Source organism: Aythya marila, assembly GCF_965140915.1.
Source record: "Aythya marila genome assembly, chromosome: 3".
In the NCBI taxonomy this organism is placed as follows: domain Eukaryota; kingdom Metazoa; phylum Chordata; class Aves; order Anseriformes; family Anatidae; genus Aythya; species Aythya marila.
This window is the reverse complement of record NC_139044.1, coordinates 9,315,171-9,337,319: the sequence shown is the minus strand read 5'-3', so window position 1 is coordinate 9,337,319 and position 22,149 is coordinate 9,315,171. Positions and strand designations below refer to the sequence as shown.

Sequence of the window (22,149 nt, the reverse complement as noted above, 5' to 3'; positions counted from 1 at the left end):
GGCGCTTGTCCCTCGCCGTCTCCCTGGCTTCCCCCTTCCGTTGGCTGAGCTGCGCCTCACCCCAAGGCTTACTCATGGGCAGCTGCTGGCAGCAGGGCCTGGCTGCTGAAAGGGTGGAGCGGCCTCCTGCTGGCTGCGCTCCAGAAGCCTGAGGGCTCAGTGGGCTCCTGCTGAAGCCGTGCTTGCACAGCCCCAGAGCACTCGGGGGGGTCGGCAGCTGGGGCCCCTGCACCTTGCCCCCTGCCATGACCACTGTGGCGGCAGCTTCAGCTGGCAGCAGCTCTCCAGCAACCTCCAGAGCCTTGTCTTCTCCGTGGAAACAGTCCTGGGGGATGTTTTCCCTTACCCAGGCATGTCGTAGAATAGCCCTCAGCACAGCACAGCCCAATAATTTCTGTGCTAACACCCAGCACTTTACCCACCACAGGCTTTGTGCACTTGTGTTCCTGGCACAGCAGAAATAGTCTGCTCCCCCCAACCTGCCTTGTGATACTGCAACAACTGGCATGGAAGGCAGACTGTCTGGAAGGTGACTGCTTTTAGGATTACAGACAAGAAAAACAGCACAGAGAAACAAGAGATTTGGCTTAATCTACTGCAGATGGCATGTTGTCATTTTTCAATATATACTTTTTGTGAATTCACAACTCATACCCTCACATAACCTCTGCTTGTATGTTAAGCCTCTTTCTAGCAAGATTTAGGGATTTATTACCTCCAGCTTTATTTCCTTTGCCTTTTTTTATTACTTCTCTGTGACAGACAAGAAGCAGCACTGAGTGACAACCCCATTTAAAAGCTTTTTCTTGTTTCTCACTATTTTAGAATATCTATTATCTAACTCTGAGAAGAGATGGAATAACTTGTTTTTACAAGTCCAAATTCCTTTCCAAGTTTTGGTATCATCTGTTTCCTGGCATTATGAGAAGTGAGAATTTGCACAGCAAAGGGAAGAAAGCGTTCTACTTTTCAAAAGACAATCGCTTAAGATTAGTGGAATCATCCTGAGGTGGTTTGGGCACGTGTTTCCCTTTTTACACTCTTTTCTTAGTTTCATGCCTGAAATTCTGAGTTTCTCAACCAGAGAAACTTTTTTCCACCTCTGCCCCGATCCTTTCTTCCCCTAAGAGAGCTGCCATCATATGGAGATAGTAGAATTTTCTTTAGCACTGAATGTCAGACTTAACTTTGCAGTGAGTGGTTCAGCAGTCAAGCTGTCTGCACACTTTGCCTGCTGACTGAACAGGCTCAATCTAAGAAGCACCAAGTTCACTTCATCTACACATTATTAGTCTGTTTAAATAGTTAACAAAATTGTGATAGTAGTTAATACTGTATTAAAAAAAAAAAAAAAAAAAAGAACCAGTGAATTGATGTCTAGCCTTGAGAGTACAACCACTGCTATCTAACAACACAATTATTTTTCTGCTTTGGTCTTAAATCAAATTACTTCATGCATTCAACTTCCCACAAACTACTTTATGTAGCATCATCTTTACGTATTGCATCCTTCCCTTGCAAAGATTTTAAAGTAGGCCAAGCAGTAAAAGAGTAAGTAAAATAGAAACAGTATTGTCTACTGATACACAAACATTCACATCCAGAAGTGTGAATCACTCCTAAACAAAATGAAAAAATCACAGCACACAACATCCAAAATTATATTCAGTATTACAATGTATTACGTGCAAAACTCACCAATTACCTTTTACAAAACGCAATACAAACAGTTACTAGGGGTTTCAAATACAAGGCAAACTAACATTAAAAAATGCTACAGATCTTTGTATGTACAATACACATTGCTCATGACATACTTCTGCAGTCATCTGCCTTACATTGTGCTGCTCACACTGCATTTGGAGAAAACCCTGCATCCCTCTAAAAAGAGCAGCCATACCTGACTTAAGGAGGTCAACCTGACCCACAGCACAGCACCATCTATCTTGCACAAGTGTACAGAATACACATATTAAATACCGTTTTATCTTTGTATATGTAGGACTCTGACTTCACACATCACCCACTGAGTAACTTAGAATCATGAAATGCTACAACACACTCCTCAGTCCAAAGCACATTTTGATGGTGCTGACAGGCTATACAAAATGGTTAGCATTCTCATTCACCTTATTAATACATCTGATCTTCCACCAACACAAATAGTATCTGGGATAGATGCCATCAAATCCCTCCACATATCTACAATAATGTTTACATATAAGTTCCTTACCAACCTCCTTTGCTTATTTTCTGCAAGGAGCCTGAACCAGCAGACTAACATGTTTTAATCCTAAAACAGGTTCTCTAAATTCTTTCTCTGCCCCTTCCCTACGTCCTTTTCTTTCAACTTCCTGTTCCAATCACCTAGTTCTATCTTACACAATGCATATAAACAATAAACCAGGAAACAGTACCTCAAGTTCATATAAAGGCACTGAAATAACCAGTGCCAATGTTACAATCTTATACATAACAGAAATTTCATAAAAAAACTCTCCTGTAACAGGAAAAGAAGAGAAACCAAAGAGACTTTTAATGCAATGCTTTAAAACCAGCAAGAGATTTATTCTTGTATATTAAGTGTTAAAATCACATGCATAATTATATAATACTTTATAGTTAAAAAAATATTTTAAAAACCAACCCTGACAGTTTACCTGCAACTGCTATAAAATTTCTAGGAAATATATATAAAACAGGAAGCTTTTCTGTAATAAAAAAAAATTAGAAAAGGATGCAATCATCCAGGTAATTATGAGTTAATTGATGCCCTGCATCGGACAGTCTTGTTTAACTCATGCTGGTGAAACTGAGCATACACCAGACAGTTTACTGAAGTATTTGTCTAGCATACATATATTTAAAATCAAAGTGACATTTGGCTAAAGGATGAGTGTAAGAAAATAGATTTTGGCTCACTACAACAAAAACTTGCAGAAGGCCAGAGTATAATATGTTTCATTTCATGAGAGTCTGTGGTACAAGAAATTCAGCTTTTGTGGGCCGTTTACTCAAACATGCTGGTTGAATATCCTGTACAACTGGTCATACGCATGGTTTATATGTTTGCAGGTGTTTTTGTTGTTGTTGTTTTTGTAAGCAACGCTAGATGTGTCTGCATGTGTTTTACTAGGCATGGATGGTTTAAAACCTGCATAGATTGTTTTAGATCCTAAGGCAGGCAGCCAACAAAGATGTTTTTAACAGTTAAGCAACAGAAATTAAACTGCAGATTACTGATTTTAAGAAGCAGAGTTGTTCTGAAAAATGGCACCATAAGGATCACTGTTAATGCGCTTGTAGACAAAGTGAAAGACCTGGGGTTGTGGACGGCTATGCAACTCAGCCTTAATCTTCTGAGGGTAGGTATCTTCTGTCAGTTGCTGCCAGGTGTCATCAATGAAAAGAAACAGACTATATTCTTTTGGATTGTCCACTTTAAACTTCTCAGCACAAAGCTGACATACATCTTCTGTAGTGATATATGGCCTTACTAGTAAGGTCTTTCCTGTACATCCACTGTTAACTTCCTGGAATGCAACTCGAAGGTAGTTCTGTAGAATAAGAAAACAGACATCAGAAAATAAAACAAATAAGAACTCTGAAAACTCCAGAGACAGCAGTGAACACCAAATATCTAATTATGAAACACACACCAGTGGTTCCTGTAAATTCTGCCAACCCCATGAATTGCTATGGTGGTGGTGAAACTGACAAATCTCTTGTGGGCATAATCAAAACCCAGGAAGTCAACATCCCTCTTTTTCCTTAATTTGCATTCTAGTCCTGCAGCTAGGAGTGAACAGATACAGCCTTTAGAGCAGATGGAAAGCTCTGGCAGTTTCAATAGGACTTCACATTAAGCTTTAATCGGTAACAAAATTCTGAAAAGCAAAATAAACATCTTATGCAGCATGCCCAAGAGACATTGTTGCTGCCACTGCTAGGTCAGTACTAGAAAACAGAAGCTTCATACAATGTTAGTCAGAAAGGAGAAAAAAAGCTTATTTTAAGAAAATAAGGGTGTTGACTGCATGATAAACATCTATTTGTGCTCTCATGCTGTAGCATGCAAAAGGTAGTAATTCATCTTAATTTATAGTAACTATCAAGTCACATGTCTGAATATGATGCAACAAATTTTGTGTGATGGCATTTTCTTTTTTTTTTTTTTTTAATAAGACAGAGGGATGCCAACATTTACTCTGCCACATTTGAGTAAAGTTATATAATCTTGAGGCAAAAGCTGGATCTTTTTTCTCTATTGAAATTGAACATATGCCCACAGTTCTGATAACAGGGTTATATTCTAAATATGCTTTGAGAGGAAATGTAGTTCTACCTTACAAAAAGCATTTGTAAAGAAATATGAAAAGCAACAACTAGAAAAGAAAAATAGACACATGAACAAAGCAGCCTTCTGTTGAATGCTTTTTTTGTTGCTGTTGCTTTTTCTTTGTTTTGGTGTGTTTCAACAAAGAATTAACTGGAATTGAAGACTCAAAAGTAGATTGGGAAAATCAAGAAAGATTTGTTTACTGAGTGAGCTTGTACCTGTGTCTGTATGCTAAATGAATTAAGATGATCTCAGTTCCAAAGAGCATTCCTGTCTTTATTAAAGATTTTTTTTTTTTTTTTGATAGCTTGTAGACTGAAACACTGAAGAGCTTTTAAACCACTGAGACTGAGCCCACCTGGGCAAAACTTGTCTATTTTTGTTATCTAACTTGAAGTAAAAAATATAAGCAGCCCTACATAAGGTCAAGTATACCACAGTTCTAATTTCTAGTACAATTAACACACAGAAGGTGCATTTTTAAATGCATGTGCTTTCAGGCAGGCAGAATTGCTTTAAGGGGAAGCTGATGGTTGCACAAATAAGTCATATAGTAAGTATCAAAATTATTTTTGCAGTATAAGAAAGTTGTCTAATCATCATCAATATATGGATTTTTGACTTTTCCATCCCTTTGAAGGACAGAGGATGAAGGTGTTCAGAAGCCCAAAAGCTACAAGGCTGTGAGACCATCACAGATCAGTAGGTGCTGATGCAAGTTGGTTTGATGCAAGTTGGTTTGATGCAAGACAAATTAGTACAGCTGAATTTGTGTTACAGGTTTGTCACAAGGAAGGTGCTTTATTTCAAGGACTATGGGGCACTGAGAGAAAAGATGGAAAACTGGCATTCTAAGCAGGCAGAAGAGACTCTCTTTTGAAAGGGACAACAGAATGAGAAGCAGTGTACACACTCAGCGCCGGCTCTTCCCCCATCCCCTGCACCCTCCCAGTTCCACCATGGCACCCGGCTGCACTTCAGCTTGGCTAAAGTTGATTTGATGAGTAAGAGGTCAGACAGAACAAGATCCTATCAAAAGAATCTTCCATGCCATCCAGCAGAGATACAAGAGGATGAATTTTCCTATGAATGGTGCACTGTTTTTGCAAGAAAGAACATCAGATTTAAATAGCTTGAGACTCCACCTAAACACAAGTAAGCACAATATAATATATATCCCAATAAGATGGACTAGGTTTGAGCACTGATCGTAGAGTTTGGTGTTTCTGTTAATTGTCTGTCCTCCTAAGAGGAGAATTGCACAAGACTGCTTCTTCACCCCGAACTTTCTTGTTCAGTGTTGCTGTGCAGTCCTTCGGGTGGACGTGGATAAAGTAGAGGAAGCCTCAATTGGAAAGTTTCATGATCTTCTGATGCCACACCCTCATTTCTCAAGCTCTTAACTACATCAAAACTAACTGAAGGTTGTCATTAACCTCTCCAAAAACTTTGTGCTGTGGACTATTAACAAGTGAAAGAGTAGTAAATCCTTCCTTCTTGACTCCAACATCTTCCCTACATCAGTTTGTGGACTGAAATATCTGAACAGCCGGTCACCAGCATCCTATGGTTTTATGTTAAAGTCATGCAGGCCTGTTTTTTAAAGACGAAACAGTCTCGACTTTTGTCATTCTTCAGTTGAAGTTAATGCCCTACTCTGAAAAGAGCAGAAAGAAATGGTGGGGAAAAAAGAAACACACATGAAAAGATCCACATTATAGAATACTACTCTTTGCATTAACTTTAAAACTGTAGGAAACTATTCTCCCACCTCTCCTCTGTGCCACCTGCTGTATGCCACCATTAGTCACTGGGGAGCTGTGCTGATTTATACCACCGGAGACATGATTTGTTCTTTTTAGCAGTAGAGCACACCAAAAAAAAAAAAAAAAAGCTAAATCAAAGATAGGATTCAGTTTGTCCATACTCTGAGTGACTTAGATGGAAGGGAGGGTGGGAGGGTGCATATTTAGCACTTTCTTCAGATATCATAATTGAATTATGTTATAAAGTACAAAGACTTCAGAACTGAGGAAAGTTTGCCAGCCCCTGTTCTCAGCACTGCTTCACTTCACTGACGTCATACCCCCATGGCAATCATAATGAAACAAACCTCTCAAATTGACATTTTCAACAAAACAATTTCTGGTTGCATTTGTTTTAGTTCTTAAGCCCTGGGCTGTACCTGAAAATCATCAACGGAAGGTATTGTCCTGTTAGTTGTCCTCCTTTTGTGCCATTGCCGAAGAGTATCTCTGGCTTCTGAACTTAGCAGTCTGGCAGCTTGCTCTTCCTGAAAATTCTTGATCAGTGAAAGTGCTCCATAAGCGCTTGTCAAGTAATAGCCTCCTGTGAAGGACAGCAAGGGAATAAATTCTCAGAGCGGTCACAACCACAACGCTAGTTCTTAATTTCACAGATCTCACACTAGTTCTCACAGTTTCTATATACAATTGCTATATATTTTAGAGTTGCTGTATTCAACTGTCAAAATATTTATGCTTATGAACAGCTAGTTTTCCTGCTACCTATTACATGGTATGTTAAGAGAGATGCAGTAGTCCATATTATCACACTCCATATTATCAAGTGGTACAGTAATAATCTAACTCTGGATCCAGTAGCACTGGGGATAGCTGGTTACTTATGTGACTCGTGTAAGATGCTCCTTTGCTCCTGAACATTTTTACAAAGCTGGAACAAGAGTTTTCTCCTAAACAGTTTCCAAACATTTACTCCCTTCCCAAGCTTTGAGAATTGATGCAGTAAATGTAACTGTTTAAATGAAATGGAAGTCAGTCTACCACTGTTCAGGAATGCAAAAGCAATTATGTTCAGTGGCAATGAAATAACGACAGATTTAGACTCACACTCACATCCCAGAATTTGCTCATTTTTAAAAAGACAACTCTGTTTTTTTCACCTTTTTAGCATTCCCCATAATGTTCATCTAATTCAAGAGGTGATGTCTGCAGTCCTCCTTACATACTTCACTGTCATTACACGACTAGAGAATACATTTAAAGACAAGATGGAGTTGCTGACATACAAAAGAAGCTGCAGGTCACAAAGGAAAACAGTCTCAGCACAAGATAACAGTCCTCAACAACCACTGGAAACAAAAGACATGCCTCTCATTTGTTTTATTTTATTTTATTTTTTTAAAATTATTTGCACAGTATAGTACAACTATGAATCAGGACAGTCTACTGATGGAGTGATTCAAAGACATACTCTATACTCATACTGTATGCAATTTTCAACATTTCAGAACAGCATTCTCGTGGTCTTTAACTTTGCCACAGATTTTATACACAAACACATACAAGACTTATGAGCCAAACTGGACAACACATTACATTTGAACTGCAAAACCCCAAAGCACTAAACAATTTTTTTTCTGCGCAGCATAGTTCAGCTGGTGCTGAAGACAGGGCCAAACAACAGCTGGACTTCTTTTGCTGAATTAAAAACACCGTGACTCAATAGTTTGGTAACTGTGTGTTCACCATCTCCAGTTTCACATCTCAAGTATTTTCCACGCAAAGGCTCCTGGACGATGCACTAGAGGATGCTGTATACACAAAGGCAAAGAACAGACTAGTGCCAAATGGGAGGAATCCTGGCAAGGCTCTTTCATACATACCAACGTGTAAGAGAATACAGCAATTCCACAAAGCTGAAAGGTAGCAGGGACATGAAACGCGAACACACAAAATCACAGCTGAGCTTGGTTGAAAGAACTTTTAAAACTTCTTCATGAAGCAGTAGATTCTGGGGCCTACCTACCAAGGTTTTCAGAATATGTTTTTGTTCAAAACACCACCAGGAAAACAGAGAGGAGGGAGATTTCCCTCTCTGTACTGTATTTCAGCCACAGGCCAAGAGTACCTTCGTAGCCTTAGTAAATGTATTCCTAGGGCTCATAAAAATGCTTTGTGAGAAACAACTATTGGGAAGAAGTGAAGACCACCAAAGGGGATGTGTTCTCAAAAGTGCTGCCCTGGTACACAGCTCTCCAAGAAAAAGCTCTCCACAAAGCACCAAAGCCAGGCCCCATTATACATCACAACTAAACTGAATGCTGCAGCCCTATAGGACATTAGCCCTCAGCATATTTTCAGGCTAAACACAGGGACATATAGGGACATACACATTTGGCATCTGCACAGTGCTTGTGTTTGCTTGCCAAGTCATGAAACCCAAGATATTCCCTCATAAAGGAGTATACACCAGTAGCTTCCCTGATCACTGAAGCCTATACACCTCAAGCAAATGAACTCTTAATGTAAGATTGAAAGAATTAGGATGTTCTCTTGTTATGCTATCGGCACCACTGGCTTTAGCACTCCCCTTGAGAGTACTTCTACATGGACAAGGTAACAGCAGCTACACTGTGATAGAAAGTCCCCCTTCCCTAGTTCTTTGCCTAATTCTAATAAGAATCAATAAGAACATTACCTTCTCCATGCAGCAAAGATGGATCCAGCAATTCCATCATGTACTCAATCTCAGTATCCAGCTCCAACATGTCACACTGGGCTAATACGTATGTTAGCACAGGCAAGAAGTCATCAGCTCCATATAACCTCCCTGGGGTGAAAGGAACACAGAGACAGACAATGTATTTTTACCAGTTTTGTCGTCTGAAAGCAAAGTATTGTTTTGCTGCCTTTTCTGACCAACAAGTTTATATTGCTCTACAGCCTTCTGTTCTCAACATGTGGCAAAGAGAATGTAATCTCTCATCTTGAGGACTTTAGTGTTAGGTCAGAGGTTGGACTAGGTGATCTTGGAGGTCTCTTCCAAGCTAGATGATTCTGTGATTCTGTGATCTGGCACTCAATGGACAGGAGACTCACACTAGCTTGAACCCTTATTTCCAATGGGCACAAATCTGGTGATGCATGCCTTGAAGCATGTGAGGGAATGTAAAGACTGGATTCACCTTGGAATCAGTTCAACTGGTCAACTCCCAAAAGGCTAATCCTGAAATCCAGACTGGCTTCCACTCCACTTCTATCACAGGCTAATAGAAGATGAATAGACATTTTCTTTTTCAATGTAGGGGACACCTACTTTCTGGAAAGATGCAGCCACAAATATCAGTTTGAATTTCAATCTCAGGAGAGAGGCCTGAATATAAAAGCCTATTAGACTTCACATGAAAACTGAGTTCCTTTTCTTGACCTATCATAGTTAAAAATACTAGTGAGCAAAGCCTCATAAATCATCCCCAAACGGCTGCTGAAGCACCATCAGCAAAAGTAGCACATGGCTAAAGCACAGATGGCTACCTACATCTGTTTGTGCATTTATCACATTTAAACTTTGTTTAGAAAATTAGCATATGGGACAAATTAGTAAAATTAGTATATGGGGACAAATCCCTGAATCTGGATAAACTATGTTAACTGCAAAACTGGTGTGATGACCACTTCAAGCCAACAAGAGCAGGAGCCACCTTAATCTTTGGTGAAACTCCAGATGACTGAAGGGCTGATCTAAAGTTATGCCACCTGAAGCACAGACTCCAAATATTACACCATTCACTGTATGGGAGCACATGGTGAAGCAGACACTCAATGCCATCTTCACAAGCTTCACAGGACAAAACAAGACAACCCAAGAACATGTGCCACACCTACCTTAAGCCCCTCAAGTATAGGCATTAACCAGCAGCAGCCTCTTAATAGTTCTTCTACATGTTGGAATGTTGGAAACACCTTACTCAATATGGTAAAGGCAAAGAAAAATGAGTCTACAGCACTTCAGGCCAAGATTCCTATATCCATTTTAAAATGCAGGTATTTGCACAGAATATAAGCTGAGCAGGAGCTTGGACCTAAAAGCCACAAAAGTGCTTGTGGGTCTTTAATGACCACAAGCCTTCAGTATTCATCTCAAAAGAAAGCAGGCACCTTAATCAGCACCAGACCCAGCTACAGACTCGATGACTCAGTGCTCACTTAGAAAGCAGAGTACCTACCATCTGCAACAGTTTATAATTACTTAGGAAAAAAATCTCCCCGTACCACCAGCACTGGCCATCTGAACTCATGACCTACCAGAGCAGAGGGTCAGAGGGTAATTGGATCAGAGGGTAATTTTGACCACCTATTAACACAGAACCCTTGTAGCTGTTTTATTGAATACACACCACTGAATGACTATACTGAAATACTGAGCGTACCCTTAATTATACTGTCCAGAAAAATACTCAGTTATACTCAGTGGAGAATTCAAGGCTCACATCACAGCCTCACAGTTTAAGAAGCCTACAGTGAAGCAAATATGTTTTCACATTGTATTTGTAGATTTGCTGCCAGACACATCAGAGATACCAGGAAAGAAGGAAAGAGGAAGAACCCCTCTGAAAATAGCAAGGAGGTGTGCTATGAGAAATCCAGGAGGAGAGACACATCTGCAAAATCAGGTGGTCTAATTCCCTGCATCAAAAGACAATCCCCAGTTCCAGGTTTGGAAGCTCAGTGAGTGTGAACCACAAGAAGCACCATACCTGAGTTATTCTCCATAACAGTGTAAATCAATTTGCAAACTCTCAGCAGCAGCATGACTTTCTTTTCAGGCGAATACATTTTCTGCATGGTCACGAACTTGACTTTAATCTTTTCAACATCCACAAAGTCTGGTGTTGGAACAAACACGCCCAGCTCCTGAGGATTCCTCTGGCGCACCAGCTGCAGGTTTTCCTTTAGCTGTTTCCAAGAACCATCTGCAGTATGAAACTCTTTTAACATCGCTTCAATGTGGCCTTTCAAAGGCTTCAGAATGCACTTATGCATGGCCTTCTCCAAGACTACATCTGCAACAAGAAACACAAGCCCAGCTGATTTTCTCCTCTAGAGCAGAGTGAGTGTTAATACAACCATTTCCAAAAGAGACACTGTGGAAAAAAAATGCTGAGGTCAATTTATTACACAGGCTGAGTTTCCAGATGTTTGTTGACATGAAAACAAGAATGCAGAGCACAATCTGTATTGCATTTTTATTTATGGCAATCTGGTAAACTGGTAAAATGCAAAACAAACCAACCACCACCAGCCAATGATAAATAAACCCACAGACTGGGGTTTACAGACTGACAAAGAAGAGTTGTGGCTCCAGTTCACTTTTTTCTTTTGTTGGCCAGAAGTCTGAGTTTTATTTTACTTTGGAGCTTAGTCTAACTTCCAAACTTAAAACACGGTCAAAACCATAACTTCTGTCTGCTTTGGCAAGAAGTCTCATCCTTTTTGCATTGTTTCCATCAAACTATAACTCAAGGTCTCCTAAAAACTTCGCTCAGTTTTGTTAAGATCTTTATGAACTTGAACAGATTATGGGTCTTAAACTATAAATGAAAACCAAGCTGTGTTTGTCCCGTTTCAGGTTTCATCACACAAGATTACATACAGCTTTGTCATCAACTTTGAAGTTCTTTGTTTAGCAATAGTGTGCACGTGGTACAGTAAACACTCTTTATTTTTAAATTCTTGTTCTACTCAAGTTTAACATTCATAACTCTACTTTCAAAGTTATGACCACATCAATAGCAAAAGGTCTTTGCTAAACATTTTCCCTGCAAAGCTTCACTTTATAAGCTAATTTCCACTCCCACTAAGTACCCCTATAGCATCATAGCTCACTTTAATTATTTGCTTACATTCATTATTTGTACCATACGCAACTCCCACAAGCATGAAAGGAACTGCGGACCCTTCAGCCTGGCCACTGCCCCAACACACCCTGATAACGGAGCAGGACAGAAACCCAGGGTAGGCAGACATACCTGGGGAGCACAGGGACCAGCAGTGGGAAGGGGAGAGGCCAGGCATCACTGTTCCATCAAATGTTTACATACAAGCTTGCAGTGGACATTCCTGATGTTAGTGGTGACTTGTTAAGTTTCATCAACCTCGTGCCCTTTCCAGGGTCCTTTAATTTCAGACTAAATCCTTTGCTTCTTCCTATGTGTTTCTCATAGACTGCAATCTGTTCCTTCTCTCCCCTAATTTTTTCCTTACTTTTAGAAATTGCAGACTATTTCAACTGCTCAAGACTTGTTATTTCCAACAAGCAGTTACTTCTGTTTTCTTCGCCTTATTCTCTCAGACATTTATTTTATCCTTGTTCAGCCATTTTCCTTTTTGGGTTTTCATGTCATACCTCGCTTTTCCACACCTACTCCTCTTATGGTGCCTTTGCTCCATCCATAGCCTTTATTCCGTGTTTATCCGACATGCAATTCCCAAATTTCCAACTCTACTGCAAGCTCCCATCTCCCTTTCCCCAATTCCACTGGGACTCTTGTAGCTTTTTGTTGCTACTTTCCAGGATTCCCTACAGTCACCAGTAAAGGTATGACCAGTCTGACAGATCACAATGGACCATCACACCGTGAAGAGCAGACCCAGCTTCCCATCCAAACAGCACCACCACCAATTGTACTGCAAGAAGTGTCAACATTTCAAATGGCTCATCCTTATCTGCTGTAGTTGGTAGAGCCACACAGCCACGCCAAACCCAGATAGTAAGCCCAGCAAAGCAGAAATATCACTCTCCCATGCGGTGACCAAAACCACCTCTCCCTCCATCACCAAAATTGTCCTCAGGGCCCATGGGGAAGGCATATTTTTCCACCAGGAAAAACACACTAATCTTACCTACAGGTATGCTAGCTGACTACATTTCTCTAGACTATACACAGCTCCCTATTAGCTTCAGTGATACTGAATTTTCTGGCTGTTCTGTTTATTTTGTTTTTACTGCCCCTCCGCAATTTATTGAATAGCAAAAACACTAACTGCTTTGCTTGTAAGCGGAACACCTCTGCAGTCTGCATTCCAACTGCCTGGTCTCATTTAAGTCAAAATAAAGCAGTCAGTGCTGTCAAACATAATAGATAGAGAACTCTCTATCCCCATGAAATTCAGCTGCCATAGGCTTTCACCCAGTTCTGCACACAGAAAGTTAGTGTCTTTATCCTGATGACTTTGGTCACCACCACATTTGGTCACAGGAGGCTCAAGAAACTGAAGAATTCAGCGTGAAGAGTTGGTCTGATAGCAAGGGAGCACCTACCCTGGGGTAGGAGACCCACACGCTTCTGTGACCAATCCCTACAGGCTCTAGCCTGGGGCTGGTACAGCTGCTGCTTGCAGTATCAGTACGGAGTGAGCTCCTTCTGCTGCCCATCTGCAGAGGCTGAAGGGGCTGGATGCTGCTGGTAGGCTTTGTAGGAAAATTCCTGGGAGGGGGCCAGGCTTGTTGCTATCTGTTGGCAAGAAGTGGAAGCCTCAGGTCTTCTGCCCTCAGCAGGTTAGTGCCACTCCTGCAGTTTCCAGTACAGATCAATCATGTATTTTTACAGCACCGCAAGATGAGGAGGTGGCAGTTCTTTAATACCTGCAGTTCATCACAGGCTACAAAAGCAGTGTCTAGAAATCACTTCAAATTTACCCAGTCTACATTCCACAGTTCCTCAGGGAACTCAAATTGATTTGCAGCAACCCAGAGGAAGAGAGCAGATAGTTCATGTAGCTGTGCTCAAAGCTCTGCACAAGGCAGTGTGCAGCAGCTCCCTTCCTTGCTCTTCTTGAGGGTATCTGTGCTGTTACCAAATTGAATAAATAAAATCAGGACTGGCTATCTAGTAAAGCATCTTTCAGTACTGTTCAGCATCTGTATTACAGCTAATAGGAGATAAATGAAGTAAACGACAAAGCTGAGATTCCAAAGAGATGCTAACACTGTCTCAGCTTGGTAAGGATAGAGGAAAGACTGAGATTTAATGTTTGCATACAAGTAGCCAGTAAATAAGGAAGTAAGACACTACAATGTATCCACGTTTTTTACTTTGTTGTTGGTATTTGTCGTAGTTGTTTTTTTATATATGTTTTCAAGACAAAACAAACAAGAAATCCCTTTTCTTCTCCCTTATGCATTTCTGGCACAAGTGGAAGAACCACAGAGTTCTGCCCTCAAGTTAAAAAGTAGCAAACTCCAGCAAGTTGACGAGGCCAAAAGCATAGCAAGATTCATAAAGATTGGAGTGTTTTATTTTTTCCCCCCATGGTCAATAATATCCATATCTATCCTAATTAATATTAAAACTATTAATAGTTTTATTAATAGTCCAACCCCAGCCCCAGCAGGGCGCCCAGCACATCCAGGTGGCTCCTGAAGGTCTCCAGGGAGGATACCCCACTGCCTCCAGGCATCTTGTTCCAGGGCTGCGGCACCTGCCCAGCGCAGAAGTGTTCCTGGTGCTTGAGGGGCACCTCCTGCATTCCAGTTTGTGCCTGCTGCCTCTCGTGCTGTCTCCAGGCACCACTGAGAAGAGCCTGGCTCTGCACCTCCCTTCAGGTATTTATAAGGCATGGATGGGATGATCCCCTGACCTCTTCTCCAGGCTGTGCAGCCCCCAGCCCTTTGGCCTCTCTGGCAGGAGAGGTGCTCCTGGCCCTCACTCACTGCGGTGGCCCTGCGCTGGGCTCTTTCCAGGTCATGTGTGTCTCTCTTGACCTTGGGGGTGCACAACTGGACACAGTACGTCAGGTAGTAAGTAATTCATTAATAAGAACATTCAAATAATAACCTGTACTATTATTAAAGCCCAGAAGGACAGCATTCCTTGTGATCCGGGTCTTATACCAATATTCACCATCACTGGACACCTACAACCACGTTTGGGATCAGACCATCCAAGTGTTTCCCCTTTCATCTAAACTGCTGTTACTGGCCCTTTCAAAGAAAGTGGCTCCTGGATGTGATCCCACAAAATGATTACTTGCCAGCAGCAGCTTTCACTGTTTTATTTCCAATGGCCATAATAAGTATAGGAGGGTCTCCCAGACAAATTAACATCTACAGGTTGAGGATTGAGGACTGATCCTTACAGTTAACAGCTCTGCATATTTCTCAGACTCAAAGCAGCAACACAACCTGCTCCTTACTACAGCAAAAGCAAACTGTTTTTAAATATCAAATAAGCCCTGGGTGTTCAAGATTTCAAAAAAAAATAAAAATAAAAAATAAACAGACAAAAGAAAAAAACACAAAAGAATATAAATTGAGTTAGGCACCATTTAGTGATCCTGAAATGGTACTTATAATTAGCCTTTAGCCTCAAAATGGAAACTGGAAATGCTTTGATAAATGAATTGCAAAGCCAGCCAGCCAGCTAGTTTCATTGTGACTTGTGGAAACACATCTGTATCCTGTGCTGACATGCTTTTTTTTTTTTCTTCACTGCAAACCACACAAATCTGAATCTAGAAAGAACAACATATTAGTCATAGTAAATGTCCTTATGCACTCTCTTTACAACCCTCATTGCCTGGAATTGTACTTGCTCACCTCTTCCAGGATGTCACCCTAAAACCTTCTCTAAACTGTAAATTCACAGTCTTCTCTGTTCCCTGTTAACAGATAGCATTGCTCCACTGAGATTACCCGTCAGTTTGCAGTCCCCAGATTTACACACAAGCCCTGTTTATCACCAATAATGGCCAAACCATTCTTTGGTAATAGGGCTCAATGGAGAGACAGAATGAGCCTGGGATCCATCACAAAAAGGCACCATTCTGCACAAGCAACATCACTTGGGAGGCTGAAAGCAAAAGTTTGATTTGTTATACCACAGGCATGCAAATGCAGGACATTTGACTATACTGCATTTGCTTTGTTTTAGATTTTCACTAGTAGTGTGTAGGTAGGCTGACACTAATATCAACCTACAGTTTATGTCAGGATGGCCAGATGTCTCGATCCTGGTGGATGCTGACAAGTGACCATGGAAGAAACATCTCCAAAATAAACCTCCCCTCATTTTGCTTACATAAAGCACAGCAGTGAGTCACAGACATTGGTTTTAGGTTCGTTTTGCTTCAATCAAACAAGCCATGGGTTATTTAAAACTCACCCCATGGCTGCGTGGTGTGTGTTCTCTTCAAAAAGTAGTAATAAAGGAGCAGGGGAATAAGACACAAAGCAAATCAAATGGATGGTCAGGAAAGAGAACTGAACCCACTGTCTCTGCCCAGTGCTTTTACCACTGCTTCTTTCTTGCCTGACAGGGGGGTCAGGCACTAATGAAAGGAGAAGCACAGGGGAACAGTGGTCGGCCCCAGCTAAACACCAAAAGGTACAAGGATGAACAACTGGGGGGTGGGGGGGTGGGAGGGGGGGGAAGTACAAAACAAAACAAATGCTTAAGCACCTAGAAAGTAACCCAATGCTAAAAAACAACCAACATGAGTTTTTTCAAGAAGAAATAATGGCATACAATTCCAATTCCTTTAGGACAATTAGCTCAAAGAAGAAGGGAGCAGTTGGTGAGCTGTATCTTGACCTTTTTAAGACCCTCAACCCTATTCCATACAACTTTCCTGTAAGCAAACACGGTCTATAACAAATAAGGTCTAGCTGTAATTATTATAAGGTGGGTACGTGAATGGGTACAAAAAATACTGTAATTGCTGAGATCCCAATTACCAACAGTTGACTGTCAAACACACACACACACACACACAAAAATTAGTATGAACTATGGTTCTCAGCAAGAAGAATGCAAAGGCAAAAGCACAAAATGAAACGTGATCAAGCAGGATGCAGTGTTGCCGAAGACAAACTGTATGTCACTGTCCTTTTCCTGAAGCAACCATTTTGAACCATTTTGACAGCAGGCTCTTAAGAAAATACACCCTCCAGTAAGATTTGCTAGCAGCAGGGTCATGCTTGAATGCCAGGAAGCAGTCCTGCTGCCATGCTCAGAACAGGCACTGCCTGACTGTGCAGAGGCCTGCCAGCTGGAGCTGCAGAGGTCAGGCAAACCCACACAGGGACCTGGGAGGCAGGACAAACAAAGCGAGCTTTTCAGTCCAAAAATGCGAATACTGAGGTGCCATATGACCACATCCTAGACATAAAAAGCTGCTGCGGTGGGGACTACTGATTGCTTGCCTGCCCAGCAACAGGGGAGGAGGTGGTACGGGGTGTGGGGGGGTAAACTGGTCAAGTAATCCACTGACTCTTCACAGCAGAAGGGGAACTCTTCTAGGCCTAGGAACAGTGAACAGGCTTTCCCAGGAGCCTCAAGACTCCTGGTCTGCGTGTAGAGGCTTTCAAGCACTGCTCAGAGCTGCCACCACCAGAGTAGTGGGCCCACGTTCCTGAGTGCCTGCCATCTCCTCCTGTCTGTCAGAGCCCTCCCCAGCCTGCTGCAACACACAGTGTCAGAAAATTATGCCTTAGAAATATACAAAGAAGCAATAGGCACCATTCTTTTCCCAGTTAACACTTTCTTGCCAAACCATTTAAACCTGACATTTCCTGGACTAGGCCCAGATTCAGGCATTGAGACTTGAGCTGCTCAGCTGTCCGGTGCTATTTGTGACACCTGATGATGGTGAGAGCCCACGTGATGCCCTTCTGCTCACTGCCAGGAAAGGAGGACACCAACACCAGCTCCCAAACATCTGCTACTTAAGCAGCTGTGGCCTGACAGGATCTCCTCTGACCAGCCCAGGTCTTTATGCTGGGGACACATATTCAGATGTTGACAACTTAAAATAAGTAAGTTGTTTTGCACTGTCTCAAACAATAAAAAGCCAACAGTCTTAATTCAGTCCCAGCGCTAAGAATCCTACTGTTCCAGAAAGGGTTAAGAGCCTTCAGTGCTAAGATTAAGGGGCACCTGTTGGAAACCATTAGAGAGGCTGATACACATTCTCCTTATGACTTGGCAAAAGTTAAGTAGTTAGATAAGCTCCTTGACTGTGAAACTTAGATCTCCCAACAGCATCTCTTGTCTGCAAGAGTCTGGAACTCGGTGAAGAAGCAGCTCTACAGGAAAAGCTATGCCATCAGAAAGACCATTAAACAGACACAGAAATCCCAGACACCAGGGGCTTCACTAAGCCTGAGGGTCTGCTGCTCCAGCAGGAACTGAAATTCAGGAGACATGGGGATAAAGCCAAGTCCAGGTGCCCCAGAGCAGGCAACTGGTAGGAGCAGTCCTGCAGGCTGGAAAGGGATGCAAGGAATGGCAGTCACCAGGCCTGACCAGAGCCTCCAAGCTCTAACATCTACTCACTACTGCCACAGGACAGTACATAGAAAAAGCAGCATTTTCCCAGCACTGCAAATGCAGCCAGAGGCCGATGCATTGAAGCAACACCTGCAGCACAAAAGTGTAGGCTGACAAGAAAGGATAAGTGACTACTTACAAAGTTAAAATCTGTGCTGCAATTCTGTACTGAAATAGTCAAGAAAATACCTGGACAACAGGCAGGGCTACATTTTAAGAGTTCTCTGTTAGGGATGACTAAATTTTGCTGTCGCATAGTTATCTGCTGAGATCAGCAACATCTGACACTTCTGATCACTGTGGCTGCTTCCAGGCTCAAGCAATAGGCAACAAGCAGACAATTCAAAAGCAGCTTCATTTGTTTAAACTACCCTGCTTTATACATTAACTGCACTTAATCATGTGATCAGAGCCAGACTTTCTGTCCTTGAAGAAAACTAATGTAATTATGTTTCATAACTTCAGCTACTCCAAACTACTGAAATATTTAAAAGCAGATATAATTTTGCCAATCTTCAGAGACCCACAGTCTGATTTAACCACACCCTTACAAGAAAAAGTACAAGTCAAATCAAGTTTTGACCAAACTACTAGTAAATACAGTTCTGTATTCCTATGACAAATAGCCAGTATTCTGCAGAAATCCAGGGAAAGAGCACCCCCCCCACACTGTTATGTTTGCCTTTTTCTTCCACATAACACACACTTAATATTCTTTAATAATCTAGCAAGAACATTACACTTCTTCAAAAGAGTCTGTCTAGAAGACACTCTGTGTATTTGCTTTAGGCATGCTTATTACTTTTCCTTGACTTTGCATAAATGAAGTTGAGGTTACATGAGAATACTTCCTCTCAGTCAAGGACAGACAGAAATGTCAACATAAAATCACCCTCTACTCCCAGAGAAAGAGGTATCCTGCCAGTTTTGCACTGGGTGAACTGTTGGGACATTGTGTTATAGCAGAAAAACAAGCAAATTTGGACTAAGTGAGCTCACAAGGAAAGTATTTTGCCTTGAGGGATGTTTACCTCCTTAAAGTGGCTTATGGGCTCTTTTACAAATACTGCTTAACTCAACAAGACAGGGAGACAGTGAGATTTTATGCAGCAACAACGATTTCACTTTGGTGGATATGCAAGTCTCTCCCTGTTGATAAAGCATGTATTCAAGCCTATAGCTCATCTGCAACCATTTATGAACACATACATGCAACAGAGAGGTATAGAAATCCTGAGATTGGCAACCCCCCCCCCCTCTTTTTTTTTTTTTAAATCTAACTTTTTAGTTGGCTTCAACTGTGAGGACAGTGCATCTTTGCTAGGGGTGAATGAGACTGTTGGGATGAATTAAATTTATTTTCAAAGTAAATTGCTACAAAATGCCTCTCTGCTCTTAACCATCACTAGTTTCTAATAAATTCTTGCATGGCTACAATGCGTACTTAACATATAGTTAAAATTGCCACAGTTTTGGTCCAAGGCACCTAGAAACGTATGAACCCAACTGAGAAAAAAAAAAAAAATACATGCACCAGCAAATAAGGGATTTTGTATCATTAACAGTATTGCAGATTTAAAAAAAAAAAAAAATCATGGGTAAAAAGTTCAACAACTACTGTTGTTATTTTAAGGATTTTTTTATTTTTTATAAATAACTTTGTAGCATAGTTCTGAGTTGCTATGCTGTGTGGCTTGTTTCCACCTTCTCCCCCTCCCCCCAAAAAATTCAAATACTCACCAGCTTGAATTCTGCTAGCAAAGTCAACATCACCTTCCCAGACCAGCACAAAACCCATCACTCTAAACATAGATTATACATTTTTACTTTCCCCCAAAATACAGCACAATGTTCCTTACCTATTTGGTCCTCTGGAATCAGTGATTCGATTGGAGGATCAAGTTCAGAGCTTTGGGACAAATAATTCTTGACTTGGGTCATGAACTGCCGAATCGTTTGCAGCATATCGGTGCTCGAAACGTGGCACTCCTTATTTTCCTGGAGAAAGCTGATATAGTCCTGCACCAGGCACCCAAAATAAGTGCGTTTATCTCGGGACATCTCTGCAATCTTCTTAATCATCCTCTTTTCGGGGGTCATGAAGGAACTGAAAACTCCACTAACTTTCCGTAGCTGAGATTTCACAATCTTGGGGAGAACAAATGAACTGTTTCTTTTCTTCTTGGGCTTCAACGGAGGTGCCATGCTCTCTTGGTCGCTTTCCCCCTCAAAATCCTCCAGGCTGCTGTTAGTGTCACCCTCATAGCCAAACAACGGCATGCTCCGATCGAAGTCCAGCGAGTCTGACGAGGAGGTGGAAATGCTCATGTCGCTCAGCCTCTGTCTGCCTCCATTCCGGGGTGTGTATGACTCAGAGCTGGTAGCTACACTCTTCTTGGAGGCTGCTAGAGCCGGCTCAGGCGGGGTTTCGCCCGGAACACCAGCAGCTTCAGGGACAGGCACAGAGCTGCAGACAGGTCGAATTACTGCTGCGGTCTTTGGGCTACCTTCCACCTCCACACAAACAGCCTGCTTCTTTAGCCGGGGAGGCGGAATAGGGGCTGGTTTATTCTGCAGCAAATCCAAGTCTCTCTCTTTCTTATGGTTGACTGTTTCTGGCATGCTCGCCTGCTTTATAGTCCTGGAAAGCTGTGGACTCGTGAGGATACTATTAATAGAAGGAGGTGGTGGCCGGGGTGGGGGAGAGCGAGGCCTCTCAGTGCCATTCAACTCCTGAGATCTCAGGCTCTGCCTTTTCAGGCTTCCACTGACATCCTGGCTGTGCACTTTTAAGAAGAGTGGATTAATGAAACACAGCGCTCCGTTGGTCTGGCTGCACTCCAACTCTGAAGGCGTTCTGGTTCGTATAGAATGCACTCCATTTATAAGGCAGAGCTGACGTGAGCCTTTGCAAGCACTGTCTAAAGGCACAGGCCTACGGGGAGGTGAAGGATCCGGGGGGTTGCTGTTAGCCGGAGAGCTCCAGAAGTCTAAAAATCATCATTGTGTTAAGGTCAGAATGCAAAAACGCATGCAGAGGACTTTCAAAACATTCAGCTCAACACAAACAGCTTCAAGTAATAAGAAATTCAGACAAGCTTTTATCAAGTCAAGAAAAAAATATCCTAGTGAGCCTCTAGAAGCACTACCAGACATGACTGTATGCTATACTCCTGGTGCTGCTCTTACTTGTTTAAATATTTCATGACCAATGCATAGTTTCAAATCAGACCAGAGAATTAGGCTTAAAATAAGCTGAGCATCACAGAAAGGAACAGAGACTAACACAGCAATCCTTAGTAATTTGAGGCTAAAATGAGTACAAACCAATTACTAGCATCTCCATCAGGAGGAATAAGCCTAGGTTCTCAGCTGGTATTAATTCACTCCATTAAATAGGACAGAATTATGCTGATCTACACCAGCTGACAACCACTTACAACAACAACAGAAATTTTCCATTTTGTTTCCTCTTAAAGTGAGCAAACAAAACTACAAATGAAAAGACAGCTTGCTTTTTGCTGCATTGCGTGCAACATAGTCTTTAGCTATGCAGAACAAATGCTGGTGTCTCCTTATGAGTGCTGGCCTGCAGCCCTGTGTTTGCAATGGTGACAGTTTGTCTGAGGTTTTAGATACTCAGCAGCACAGAAATAGACCGAATGTGCCATCACAGAACAGCACAGGGTGGAAAACCTGTGCTAAACCAGCAAGTTTC

General features: G+C 41.8%; 1 protein-coding gene across 18 annotated transcripts in view; it reads right to left on the bottom strand.

Annotated features, from left to right (window-relative positions):
• Positions 1–1,119: 1,119 nt before the first annotated feature.
• The window catches only part of RIN2 (Ras and Rab interactor 2), a 299,965-nt gene continuing 278,935 nt past the window's right edge, over positions 1,120–22,149 (bottom strand). For 6 of the 18 annotated variants that reach the window (XM_082756892.1, XM_082756876.1, XM_082756886.1 and 3 more), the window contains 5 exons: positions 20,291–21,421; positions 10,860–11,165; positions 8,801–8,932; positions 6,525–6,688; positions 1,120–3,557 (listed from right to left, as the gene is read on the bottom strand). In XM_082756892.1, the coding sequence (XP_082613018.1) occupies positions 3,246–3,557; positions 6,525–6,688; positions 8,801–8,932; positions 10,860–11,165; positions 20,291–21,421 (2,045 nt within the window). In that variant the 3' untranslated portion in view covers positions 1,120–3,245. The other 12 variants (XM_082756882.1, XM_082756884.1, XM_082756883.1 and 9 more) reach the window with 8 other exon arrangements.